General features: G+C 47.4%; 3 protein-coding genes across 4 annotated transcripts; all 3 read right to left on the bottom strand.

The window, feature by feature from the left end:
• Nucleotides 1-458: 458 nt before the first annotated feature.
• Nucleotides 459-4,189, bottom strand: LOC134013952 (NEDD4 family-interacting protein 1-like). Its single transcript, XM_062453739.1, has 7 exons — nt 4,013-4,189; nt 3,043-3,130; nt 2,520-2,650; nt 1,914-2,001; nt 1,445-1,569; nt 1,265-1,331; nt 459-1,108 (listed from the first exon to the last, which is right to left on the bottom strand). The coding sequence occupies exons 1-7, from the start codon at nt 4,040-4,042 to the stop codon at nt 1,005-1,007; spliced, it is 633 nt and encodes a 210-aa protein (XP_062309723.1). The 5' UTR covers nt 4,043-4,189; the 3' UTR covers nt 459-1,004.
• A 171-nt stretch (nt 4,190-4,360) lies between these two features.
• endou2 (endonuclease, polyU-specific 2) lies at nt 4,361-7,407 on the bottom strand. The gene is made up of 7 exons (XM_062453680.1): nt 7,304-7,407; nt 7,083-7,212; nt 6,167-6,281; nt 5,700-5,821; nt 5,328-5,440; nt 5,072-5,225; nt 4,361-4,690 (listed from the first exon to the last, which is right to left on the bottom strand). The coding sequence occupies exons 2-7, from the start codon at nt 7,200-7,202 to the stop codon at nt 4,439-4,441; spliced, it is 876 nt and encodes a 291-aa protein (XP_062309664.1). The 5' UTR covers nt 7,203-7,212; nt 7,304-7,407; the 3' UTR covers nt 4,361-4,438.
• Nucleotides 7,408-8,030: 623 nt separating this feature from the next.
• On the bottom strand, nt 8,031-12,238 carry rnf14 (ring finger protein 14). Of its 2 annotated transcripts, none has more exons than XM_062453686.1 (8): nt 12,142-12,238; nt 11,338-11,496; nt 11,112-11,245; nt 10,463-11,002; nt 10,093-10,321; nt 9,803-9,975; nt 9,573-9,703; nt 8,031-9,228 (listed from the first exon to the last, which is right to left on the bottom strand). In XM_062453686.1, the coding sequence occupies exons 2-8, from the start codon at nt 11,486-11,488 to the stop codon at nt 9,168-9,170; spliced, it is 1,419 nt and encodes a 472-aa protein (XP_062309670.1). In that variant the 5' UTR covers nt 11,489-11,496; nt 12,142-12,238; the 3' UTR covers nt 8,031-9,167. The 2 variants fall into 2 exon arrangements, with proteins under 2 accessions (XP_062309670.1, XP_062309669.1); XM_062453685.1 differs by lacking the exon at nt 12,142-12,238 and adding an exon at nt 11,814-11,832.
• Between the last annotated feature and the right edge of the window lie 143 nt (nt 12,239-12,381).

Here is a 12,381-nt window from a genome sequence, read left to right as displayed (position 1 = left end):
CCTCCCCTTCCTGCTCCCAGCCAATAGCCATGCAGATCCTGCTGGTATGCTCTACTCTTTTGTTCTTCTTTCTCCTCCTCTCCCCCCTCCCCTCCTCTCTCCTCTCCCCCCTCTCTCCTCCTCTCTCCCCTCTCTCTCCTCCTCTCCCCCCTCTCCCCTCCTCTCCCCCCTCTCCCCCCTCTCTCCTCCTCTTCCCCCTCTCCTCCTCTCCCCCCTCTCCTCCCCTCTCTCCTCTCCACCAAACTCACCACGGTCAGCGGTCAGGGGATGAGGGCGACCATGTTTACAGCATGAGCTACTGTTTGCTGTGAGTAAAGAGTTCCAGAAGCATATCTGTTGACATTAAAGAATGTCAGTTATAGGTTTAAAATATGTAAGACAAAAGACAAAGCTGATTGGGTAATATGGGGATGACAATATTACCCCCCCCCCTCAAAACAAAACTCTGCTTAATGATAAATCTTAAAAAGACTTACATTTTAATTTCATTATTGTATACAGCAAGAAAAACAAGCAGTTCTGGATTGTTCTGAAAGAGATTGCCTTCACCAAGCTTCTGCAGAGTTGTACCCATGGATGTTACCATGCCAGTCTGCTCGCAGCAGCTTACAGCTTACACAGATGGATCTTAACCATACTAAAACACTGTTCCACAACTGGGGACATTATATGTAAACAAGACTGCCCCCTACTGGTGAACAGGGGAGCAGCACATGCCACTTCTACACAGATATTAAATATGGTATATGTATATATTTATATTTATATAAGGCATTATTTGTACACCACAGACTTGATTGCAAAAAGCACTTGACAACGACCACTACGGGACAGAGTGACAGAATCTCAGCATTCACCGTGTTACATCAAAAAACACAAAGAAATGATATCGTCCGAGCCGTCTTCCAGCAAAGAAAAACTAAACGTTTAATTTTTTCTCTCCAAATTTGATGTCTCCATTCGAGCCGGTATCGTAGAACGACGACCGGAGGACTCTCCGGCCCTCAGTAGATGAAGAGGAGCCTGGTTCGAGGGAGAGGGGAGAAGGAGTCGGCCATTTTGCGGATCTTGGCATAGTTGATGAACCCCCTGAGGAAGAGAAGGCACCCTGGAGGGGAGACAGGAGACCGGATGGCCATCTTAGAAATATTACAGACATTACCCCACCATGACACATCAGTTTTACACCACTGTCTTAGCGTAACATCACTGGACTTAATGCTCAGCAGTGCCTGGGTGTCCGGGGAACTGGAAATCCACTTACCCAGCATCAGGAACACCCACCACAGCCAGTACTGCCCTTCGAAGTAGCCAGGGAAGTATGTGGAGAACTGGGAAAAGGAAGATGTCAGTGGTTAGTCAACTGGTTGTGACGGATGGAAAAGCCAGACATGAGAGCTATTAGATGCTGAGAGACGGTGTGTGTGTGTGTGTGTTCTCTCACCCGTACGATGAGGATCCACTTGATGAGGGACAGCCCGAAGCCAGAGATGGCTCCGTAGCGGCCGGCGGCAGAGGTGGTGAGGCAGAAGGAGAGGAAGAATCCAATCCAGTTGAACAGGAAGGCCACTGCAGAGAGAACACACACAGAGAGAGCAGGGATCCTCACGTCAGGATCAGAACTAGGGCGGGAGGTTCTAGAACAGGGTTATCGGGACGCACAGACGTTCTAGAACAGGGTGTTCAGGACGCACAGAGGTTCTAGAACAGGGTGTTCAGGACGCACAGAGGTTCTAGAACATGGTTATCAGAAAGCACAGAGGATCTAGAACAGGGTGTTCAGGACGCACAGAGGTTCTAGAACATGGTTATCAGAAAGCACAGAGGATCTAGAACAGGGTGTTCAGGACGCACAGAGGTTCTAGAACAGGGTTATCAGGGTGTTGGACTGTTGCTGCAGACGGCGTGCTTACTGAAGAAGGTGAGGATGAAAATGCCGTCGTTGCCGATCCGTAGCTGGTCGGCATCCTCAAAGTCATCCCTGGCCACAAACTCATCATCCTGCAGACACACACACAGAGGTTTAGAAGCTCAAATAAACAAAAACAAAACAAAGGAAACCAACGCATTCACATTTCCTCTATTTATGCACCTCTATCAGGCCTACAGCGCCCCCTGTAGCACAGAGGCAGTACTGCAGCTAACTAACGCAACGCACTTCGACCCCACAGCATTACCTCTGTTGAACCCGGAGTTACGTCATCAAAAGTCGCCAGCCGCTCCCTATGCTGAGTACAAGCAGTGGCAGAGACACAAACCAGCAGTCAAACCAGGGGTCAGGGGAGGGTGCCATACTGCACAGCCACCACTAGAGGGCAGTGGAGGGGAGAGCAGGCTGTGAAGACAGACAGCTTCTATGCTGTTGGCTGTCCAGGCCAAAGAAATGCAGTCTCACTACAACACCCATGTGTCTTCCTTCCTGTCAGGTGACAGGAAGTCTAGTCGGAAGACTCGTTCAGCTCACTGATTGGACAGCCACTGCTGTGTGTGTGTGTCTGTGTGTGTGTGTGTACACTCACCCTCCCAGCTCCCAGGGGTGCTGTGGTCTCAGCCTTGGACCTCTCTGCCTCGTCGTAGGAGGGCAGTGTCGTGGCTACGTTGTATGACGGGGGCTTGGGGAAACCGCCATCCTCTTTGTAGTCAAAATAGGCTGAGGAGAGATAAGGGATGTCAGCTTATGTTGTACAGTGTTTCCCCTAGGTTCCCCCCGGCGACCATGTCGGGACAGAAATGACACCGTCGTGTAAATAAGATAAATAACATAAGGCCATTTAGTTTGTTTAATAAAAGAGCAAGCAAGCTATAGACCTGTTTTATAGGAAAGGGAACCTTAATTTACTTATTTTGTGATCGGGCGCTATATAAAAAAAATATTTTATTTTTTATTAACTTGACCTTCCAGGGGGGGGCGGGGGGTGCCGTTGGGGGGCGGGGCGCCCCCATAATATAATGGGAAACACTGTTGGATGTGTGTGTGTGTGTGAGTATAGTGAGTGTGCGTGTATACAGTGTGTGTGTGTGTGTATGCTTGTCTTTTTCTACCTGCATTATCTGCTGCAACACTGCTGTAGGGGGGTGGTGCATCCACGGCAACCTGCGAGGCCTCCTCCGGCTCCTCCTCATTGGGCAGCTTAGGGGAGGGAACAAGGGAAAGACCCAATCAGGGTTTGAGCATGAGCAGGGAGGATACTGTTTGGGTTAGACGTCCTATTTAGTGTGGGACAAGGTTGTAGTGATTGAGTTTCAAGTTTTGTGTTTACTGGTTTACTTTTAAAGTAAAAACAGAATAACGTGAACATGCTGTAAGCTTATATGTCCTCTCAGGGCGCTTTAACAACACGGTCTTGGCAGTCCGTTTAAGGGGACAGACAGAATCGCACCCAAAATTGGGAGACATTAGAAGGCACACACACGACTATGACTACGACTGACAGAAGCGACAGGAAGTGGAATTTATGAAGATATATCCTCTTGCTTGCATGCTGACGATTTTCCGCGTGATGCCGTGCTGACACGATTCCACCGGAACTATAGGGAAACTAATGCGAATAGTTATGGGGATCGTCAACAACACATACCACTAATTAGTAATAACATTATTAGTAATAATGCTGTCCAACTTTACACCTCAATAAAAAAGTTACTGCACAGGTGTTTCAGGTTTGTCATTAAGTCGTAAAAAACGACACGGCCGCCGGGTACCGATGGGTCGGCGAATGCTAGCTAGCTAATTTCTATGCTTAGTTACGCACCTGGCTATGCTCGTATTCAGCCAGCTAGCATCAACAGAACTATCCCGCAATGTAAGATAAAAAAGATAAGTAAATATACGCCGAAATATATATAGGCCGAAATATATTCTTTAATTGAATTAATCTTAAACAGGCAAATCTATTTAATGTTTTCGCTAGGCTGAGTTTGACAGCCTAGTAGTAGAGTGTGGCCTTTCTCTGAACTGCGAGTAACGAAGCCGGAAGATTAGAAGCTGACTTTATGATAAAATGTTCTTTACCTGTTGATATCTGGCACTTGGCTCAGCCATTCCGGAGAGACCAGCTGTAAACGATCAAATGAATAAGCTGTCGGTGCTCAAATGAGGAATTATATAAGTGTAAAATGAATCTTTACTCGTATTATTGTTGGGAACGCTTTCGTTCACGTCCCTCTCTTCTTCACTCTGTGTATGACGTCAACGCTCAAACCAAGGTCGCAAGCTTTTTACTGCCCCCAAGCGGACTAACACGAAAACTATTTTTAATTCACTCATGGTTACAAATAGGAGATGGGAATAGTAATGAAGCAAATAGACACAAGAATATTAAACACATCGTATAGTTTATTGTATCTTAATCTAAAGTGAAAATACAAAAACAATACTCATGACACTGGTGTGTGAGTGTATTTGAGAAGTCATATCTATAATGTTTTTTTTTTTTTTTTACTTTGTATGGTATCTCACAAGTACGGGATAGGTGGTTCCTATGTGCTTTTGGTTGAAGTGGTGGCAAACAATCTCGACATCGTAGACGCTGAAGGACACTTTTACACGCTCGTTCGGTGAAGAGAGGAAACACAGGGTGTAGAGGGCGAACTCGAACTCGGGGCTGACTCCGAGAAAGATGCTGCCTTTGGGCTTAATCCCGTCCTTCCAACAGAACTGCAGCGCCAGGATGTGTTTGTTTTCGTCCGGCTGGAGGAGACACGAGAGAGAGAGAGACAGAGAGAGAAATAGAGAGACACAAGAGACAGAGAGAGAGAGACAAGAGACAGAGAGAGACACAAGAGACAGAGAGAGACACAAGAGACACACAGAGAGAGAGAGAGAGAGACAAGAGAGAGAGACACAATAGAGAGAGAAGCTCAATGTGATTTCTGAAGTTGGAATTGTAGGGGCAACAAAGAATGTGTGTGTGAGCAAGAGAGATAGAGAGAGAGAAAGAGAGACTGAGAGAGAGACAAAGAGGCATAGAGAAGGGGAGAGACAAAGAGAGAGAGATAGACTGAGAGAGACAAAGAGAGAGAGAGAGACAGAGAGAGACAGACCAGGCCAGGCCAGTCCAGAGAGGGTCACCTGAGGAGAGTTGGCCACAAAGCTGTATCCTTTGTAGTCAATGTGTCCCAGCTTCTCCTGCAGGTACAACTGGATCCAGTTATGGAAACCAATCACAGTTCGTCCACCTCTGGTCTCACCAACAAAGACATGCTCAAACCCTGAAGAGTCTGGCCTGGGGAGGAACAGCAAAACACCATCAGACTAGTACACAGGGTCAATTTAGTTTCAAAGCTAATAGTTAATTAAGGATTTAGAAGTTTCCAGTTCCTCTCACTTGCTTGATCCCCGCCTTGCATACAGCTCAAACCAGATTCTGTAGAGCTGTTTTTTAAAGTCCGTCAGGTCTTCTGGAGATATATTCTTCCTCACCAGGTACTGATGAGCAAGCTGCATGCAGGGGAACACATGGGGACTGTCATGGCGGACATGATTTTCACCTCGCTGTGTGAGGTATTTGAATTACATTCAAATAAATTTATATAAACATTTTAAAGAGGTGAATTCAAAACCAACAAATTCGGTAATGTTTTAAATTTAAATATGAAGTATTCAATGCCTTTCAAAATGCAAAACGTTACGTCACTGACTTGCTTCCGTAGAAAGCACACTTGCAAAACTGTCGGGTGACTGTCTGGTGTTTTGGTACCTTCATTGAAGAAGTCTGAACCATAATGTCCAGGAATCTGTGGTTTTCTGCCTCCTCTTCGGGGGTCACGACCTCGGGCACGCCGGTGGCGCTTTCATAGTTATCCAGGAGGGAGATGAACGCTGGGACGGAATCATCCACAACAGATGTGTTTACTGATGCAGCGCTCAAGTCTGATGTTACATCCTGTCTGTGTTAGGGTTGCTTAGAGCCCCCCCCCAGAATTCAGATTGCTTACAGTAAAAAAAATACAAAAGGAATTGATGATACATTTTTAGTGGCCCCCTAATTTTAAGATGGAACCCCCCAAAAAATACAAATCTGGCTATGCTACTGCCCTGTACATGTCATCTGGCTATGCTACTGCCCTGTACATGTCATCTGGCTATGCTACTGCCCTGTACATGTCATCTGGCTATGCTACTGCCCTGTACATGTCATCTCAAAGTGTCTTTGTGAACACGTACCTAAATAGGTATCCTTTTTGAAAATCGTTTCATCAACAAACGTAAACAGAGGAGATCCTTTCCCGTCGTTATCGTCTTCGTACTGTGATTGGACATCCATGGTTCCAGCCTTTCCCTGGATCCAACACAACACACCAGGCATGAAGACGCTGTGACAGGGCCTCACCCCCACGGCCTCACCCCCACGGCCTCACCCCCACGGCCTCACCCCCACGGCCTCACCCCCACGGCCTCACCCCCACGGCCTCACACCCACGGCCTCACACCCACGGCCTCACCCCCACGGCCTCACCCCCACGGCCTCACCCCCACGGCCTCACACCCACGGCCTCACACCCACGATGCACAGGACCCAAGGTGGACCATAAGCTTTCAGCTACTTTGACTGATGCAACATTCTGTACTCTTTCGGTGCTGTTTTGCCTGGTTGATTCTTAGGAGTGTGAACCCAATTTCAACTCTCCCCTATCCTTTCCATTTTCAAAACAATTTCCAATTCCAGAATCCAAGTATTACCAGCTATAATTGCCCATTAGGTCTAGTCACACCATCCAAATTACGGTCACATGTAATTGTATGCAATATTTGAATGATTGGGAGTAATCTGCCGTTGCACTGTTTACCAACAGTGCCAGTCCAGCAGCAGCATGCTTTTGTTGCTCTGCGACCTGGCAGACACGCTATCGGATGAGCTATTGTCAGCCTCTTTTGTAAAGACGCAGCAGGGTGGCTCTGACCAGTGTGCATCGATGACCCTCTGACCAGTGTGCATCGATGACCCTGTCAGACAAGTGATTGTGCTTCCGTGATGTCGTCTTATTTAACATGACCCGTTACACACAAACAAACAGCACATTTAAGTGGTTTTGGTTCAGGTTTGTTCCATCTCTTGACAACCAGCTTCACACCTTCTCACCTGCAGGGAGATGCGGTAATCTATGCCAGGTTTCAGTCGGTTGGTGTCAGAGTTCCACAGTTCCTGGACCATGGAGGAGAGCTCGGGGTCGGCCTCGCTCATGCTGCAACACGCGTCCATATCTCCGGCGCTAGGTCATACATCACAGTAATACAATAACATCCATCCTACACCAGGCTGCCTGTGTACTCGCTACGTTACAAGTCTGCAAATCCACTGACCTTTCTGTTCGTCTCTGGCCTGCTCAGATGGGGGGGGGGGGTCAATCTTACGGCCTGCTCTGTGCTGGTGGAGCTGGCCAGTTGGATGTGTGTAACTTTACTGGCACGGGAACGGGTTGGGTCGGAGAAAGGCCCGGGGGCGCTCCTACACCACAAGGTGGGAGGGGCCACGAGGTGGGAGGGGCCACGAGGTGGGAGGGGCCAGGGAGAGGTTAAAGAGTTGGACCCCGTCAGCAACTCTAGCCAAAGGGATTAAAATGTGTTGTGGTGCTTTTCTCTCTCTTTTGCTACAACTCTTTGTTTCTTTAGCTCCATATTGTTGTTCTTCTCCCTGACTCTGTCCTTCTCTCTCTTTCTCTACATGCCTTTCGCTCTCTCCATCTTTATCCTTTATCTTTCTCTCTCTCTCTCTCTCCATCTCTTTCTCCTCTCTCTCTTTTACCTTTCAAAGATCTAAGTAATATTTAAATGATAACGCATTCATCCAAAGCAACGTGCAAGGGTTACCCTACGATCTCTTGTTCTGCAGTCAAATGCTCGACCGCTAAGATCTACCCCTTCATTTCTGAAGATGACGGATAACACACCCGTCAAAACATTTGAATTCATCCAAAAAGGAAAAAGTGATTTTGAGAAAGTCAGCTGACTAGAATCGACCTCTTAAAAAGAAACCAACTAGTAAAAATTAGGAACCACACACAAACAGAATAACACATGATCCCATAAATTCACATGAAACATGTTTTAATGAGGGAAAGAGAAAGACACGTTGTGTTCTCAAACCCCCAAAACAGGCAAAAAACACTGCAACAATTTAACGCAGCATGAAGATAACAACCATCATAATTCATATTCTCAAACTTCCAACAACATATTTCGTAACGGTTTAGAAGATAATCGTTTGAATATGCTTTTAAATAGAAATATATTTCTTATAGAACATATTAACATTATTCCATTCAGCTTTCCTTGGTGTAAAGAAACAAAATCACTAAGTGTGAAAATACGAAAGCAACCAACGGTAAGTTTGAGCACAAGGGATCCTGATAAAAACATCTACCCAAGGAAGGACTTCCACATACACCATGATCACATGAGCAACACCCTCATCACATGATCCACAAAGAGCCCATGTTGATGAAATCGGGACAAAATGTACAAAAAGTGCTATTTCAATAACATTAGGCTACATAGGATGTTTTGATGTCCTCGCATGAAAGATATTTGGAAAAGGCTTTATGGAGTAAGTTATCATCCAGGTAGTTGCTTGAGGTCTTAGTGGCATTGATACAATGCTTTTTTCTCTCCAAATTAACTCATTATTGAAGTCTAAATTAACATGAAAACAATCAAATAAAAAAGTGTTTAATTCAGATATTTTTTACCTTGATCCTGAAAGTGTTTAATACAGTATTGGGAAGCACAGTTTGGATTTTCTGAATTCTGAAATATATTTTGCAGAATCTTGGTGGTAGTTCAAAGCCATTTCAATATTGTGGGATTTTCCCGGTTTTGGGTCATGCTTCTTTAAACACAGACATCCTACTCACATTTATTATTATTATTTATTATTATTCTCTTCAGCCACCATGTTGACTACTTCTCAAGAAAGAGAACCTTTGTCGTTTTAAATCAAGAGTATCTTTCATGATAATTGTTTTTACGCATCTTTAGGAGAACTCCAGTACTCGGTAACCACTAGAAAGTCATTTTCCCAACTCTGCTTAGTGTAGTAAAGTATGAAGGATACAAGGGAGGCCATGCAGGGTCCAGAGGGTTTGTGAGATTAACAGAGGTCAGGTGGTATTTTAACAGTTCTGCCCAGCACCCTATGGCTTTGCATGTTCTTGCACTTCAGGCTGTGTCAGTCTTCCTCATCACTCCAGAAGGCATCATCTTCGTCAATATCAACGCCTTGGAAGAGTCTAGAAACACAAAGAAAACATGAGGAGCTCCCACATTCACAGGAGCTCCCTGGAAATCTGACAAAGTACCAAGACACAACTACATCGATGGGTTATAGTGGTTCAACAAACACCAGCATCACATACGCATGGATATATTACACATCGACCGAATGACGCAGTTAATAACGTCAAGTCATCTACAGCATCAGGTACACACATTCTCTTTCCAACCATTTGGAAGTCAGTAGCGTATTAATCCAACTGTGAGGGGGGATGAGGTGTAAGGGATGTGGGGTGAGGGATGAGGTGTAAGGGATGTGGGATGATGGGTGAGGAGGGGCTAGCAGAGGGGGAGCACTCACTGGTTGTAGCAGGGGGAGGCAGGGTTGTTGAAGTGGCTGTAGGGGTTGACTCTGGTGAGAGGGCCCAGACACAGCCAACAGAAGTACTGCTTACAGGTGGTGCAGGTCATCTTGTTGCATCCGTCCACCTTCTGCAGGGAAGACAGATAGGACAACACTAAGACAAAACCAAAAACAGTTCTATCCTAACGCACTCCTAATAACTAATGGCCTTCCGTCTCCCGGCCTACCTGGATGTTGGCGCCGCAGCGGGGGCAGCCCTTGCAGTTCTCGTTGAGCCAGTCCCTGCTGAAGGACTCCTCGACGGCCCGCTGGATCACACGCTTCCCAAAACGCTGCTCCATGAACCTCTTCCCCTCGGCGCTCGCCGACATGTACTCATCCCTCAAACCCCGCAGCTCATCTGAGAGAGAGAGAGAGAGAGAGAGAGAGAGAGAGAGAGACGTTAGCTATTCCTTTAACTTCCACCTTTTTTTGGGGGTGGGTTTGGACATTCACAAACAGAGGTTTTTTCACGTACCTGCGGTGACCTTGCAGTGCGACAGGCCGTGGTAGCCTCTCTTGCAGAGGGTGCAGAAGGCGTACTGGCACGCAGGGCAGATGCCCATGGTGGTGTTTGGCTCCACCATCACAGCGGTGGTGCAGGACTGCCGGGGGCAGTACACCACGTCGGCCATGAGGTCCAGGCTTGACTGGAGCAGTAGGCGGTCGTACCTGGCAAACAGCTCCTCCCCCACCAGCAACTTCACCTGGGAGAGAGGCAGGAGGTTAAAGGAAGGGTCGGTAAGTTTCGCATACCTTGAGTAGGAAAGGATTCAAACCAAAATATCCTGGCCCCCCCCACACCAGGTCACCAGACACACAAAGTCCCACAAGCAGGTCAAAGTTACCTGTGAGGGCGTCGCTAACGAGGTGCACTTGGGCTCGGGGCAGTTAAGGCACTGGACGTTCCCGTCTCGTATCTGGATCTGGAAGTACTCACTCATGCAAGTCTTGCAGTATACGTGCTGGCACTCCTTAAAACAGAGGCAGCCGGCGCCCAGCTTCTCGCAGAAGCAGATAGCGCAGCAGAACGCCTTGGAGTCGAACGTCTTCTGCCTCTGCGTCTCGTCAAAGTCCAGCAGCTGAGGTAAGATGTCGGAGCGGGGGTCCACCACCAGGACGGCCCTCTGGTCTGGCTCGGCCTCTGCCTTCCCCTTCCTCTCCCCCCCCCCAGGCTGCAGGCTGCCGGACGGACTCGCGGCGGCGGCGGCGGCCTCGCCCTTCTTCCCCTCCCCCGTGGGCCTGGTGGCGAAGGCCAGTTCCAGGGGCGACGTGATGCCCAGGAACGGTACGGCCTCCTCCTTGAGGAACTGGACCCAGGTGAAGAGGACCACGCAGCCGCTGGACTCCTCCCACAGCTCGTCCAGACGCCTGCACAGTGACGTCATCTGAGGGGAGGAGGAGGATTCAGGGTGAGGTTAACGAGCTGGGAGCTAAGCGCGGGGTGGAAGGGACAAGCTCACAGAGCTAAAGCCTTCAGCGAGGTTTCAGTGTTACCTGGGCTCGGGTCAGCCACGTAGAGCTCAGCGTGAAGACCGGAGAGGCGGAGGAGGGGTAATCCACTGGAAGTTCAAAGTTGAGCACCAGTGGTGGGAGGTAGCAGATGTCGTACTCAGTTTCCTTCTCTCCTCCTGAACAGAGAAACAAAAACAAAAAAAAATAAACGAGTGAGGATGTGATATGAAAGTAGTGTAACACACCTGTCCGCGTGATGTGGGCCCACCTTTGACAATAAGCTTGAAGTGGGGCGGCAGTTCCAGGCAAAGCTGAATCTCTCCTCCCTGGTCCGACTCTGCCCTGTGGAATTCCTCTTCATCGTAGATACTCGCTAGGGCAAGCAACTCATCCTCCTGCGCTTCCTGGTCCTCCGACATTTACATTCCTGGAGGGAAAGTCAAAGACCGATGAGGACCGCGACTATAAGAGACGTCGGTTTGCCACGGCTGCCTCAGTGAACTGCGACTACGAGGTGAAAGTTCAGTTGTTAAGACCCTGTCCGAGTCTGAACCTTTTACCCCGACTCAGGCACTGGACTCTATAACCAACCTCACCGCAATCTACTCTGTATTGTTTACTGATCCTGGGAAGAGACTAATTAAAAGCTAGCCGGTCGATAGCCATTTGTATTACTTTGCTGACTAACCCTTGGCTGGATAAACATTACATCATGATATACTGCCGCCTACCAGTGGGACTCACCTTCCGACAGATAGCAAGACAATATGCAAGACTATAGCTAGCAACAAACATGCAAGTGCTAACTGATTTGACAGAAGTCCTTTGACAATAGCAGGACGAGATCTTTAAGGGACTGACAAGCTAGCTAGCTTGTAACTTGAGTTGTATAAAGAATGTTGGCCTTGCGTTAGCTACATGATTTCTAGAAGTGCTACGCTGTAACCGGATGAATGTGTGGCTAATCTAGCTAGCTAACGTAGAAACTAGGTAGTACTATATATATCGGCTTTTCTTGTGATCGCGTTCTCAGTAAAATTATATTTAATATGTAATGTAATATTGAACTTACAAGTATTTCCCAGCAGTGACAACTTGTAACAGAGCAAAGGACCTCCTCGTGAGGCTGACCTGTGCAGCTGATTGGACACCGATTGTTTCTGATTCCGTCTGAAGAGTATACGTCACTCGGATACGGAAGTCTTTATTTTTTTATTGAACAAATTGTGATTTACAAACAGCATGGCAACAGCAACACATCTTTACATTATGACCGTAGTATTAGGTACAGAAAAGACAAAAAACATAAATA

This window comes from Osmerus eperlanus, chromosome 27 (assembly GCF_963692335.1).
Source record: "Osmerus eperlanus chromosome 27, fOsmEpe2.1, whole genome shotgun sequence".
Classification (NCBI taxonomy): Eukaryota; Metazoa; Chordata; class Actinopteri; order Osmeriformes; family Osmeridae; genus Osmerus; species Osmerus eperlanus.
The sequence above is the reverse complement of the archived record's forward strand: the minus strand, read 5'-3'. Positions and strand labels throughout refer to the sequence as shown.

Excerpts from the sequence above, each read along its gene's own strand:
- LOC134013952 (XM_062453739.1), bottom strand. The coding sequence starts at position 4,042 with ATGGCTGAGCCAAGTGCCAGATATCAACAG. Across the intron at positions 1,570-1,913 it reads TTTCATCCTCACCTTCTTCA|TGGCCTTCCTGTTCAACTGG; the intron begins GTAAGCACGCCG and ends TTCTCTCTGCAG. Across the intron at positions 1,109-1,264 it reads GTGGGTGTTCCTGATGCTGG|GGTGCCTTCTCTTCCTCAGG; the intron begins GTAAGTGGATTT and ends TCTCCCCTCCAG.
- endou2 (XM_062453680.1), bottom strand. The coding sequence starts at position 7,202 with ATGGACGCGTGTTGCAGCATGAGCGAGGCCGACCCCGAGCTCTCCTCC. Across the intron at positions 5,441-5,699 it reads TTCAGACTTCTTCAATGAAG|CTTGCTCATCAGTACCTGGT; the intron begins GTACCAAAACAC and ends CCCTGCATGCAG. Across the intron at positions 4,691-5,071 it reads TTGTGGCCAACTCTCCTCAG|CCGGACGAAAACAAACACAT; the intron begins GTGACCCTCTCT and ends TGTCTCCTCCAG.
- rnf14 (XM_062453686.1), bottom strand. The coding sequence starts at position 11,488 with ATGTCGGAGGACCAGGAAGCGCAGGAGGATGAGTTGCTTGCCCTAGCG. Across the intron at positions 11,246-11,337 it reads CTTCAAGCTTATTGTCAAAG|GAGGAGAGAAGGAAACTGAG; the intron begins GTGGGCCCACAT and ends TTCTCTGTTCAG. Across the intron at positions 10,322-10,462 it reads CGTTAGCGACGCCCTCACAG|GTGAAGTTGCTGGTGGGGGA; the intron begins GTAACTTTGACC and ends CCTCTCTCCCAG.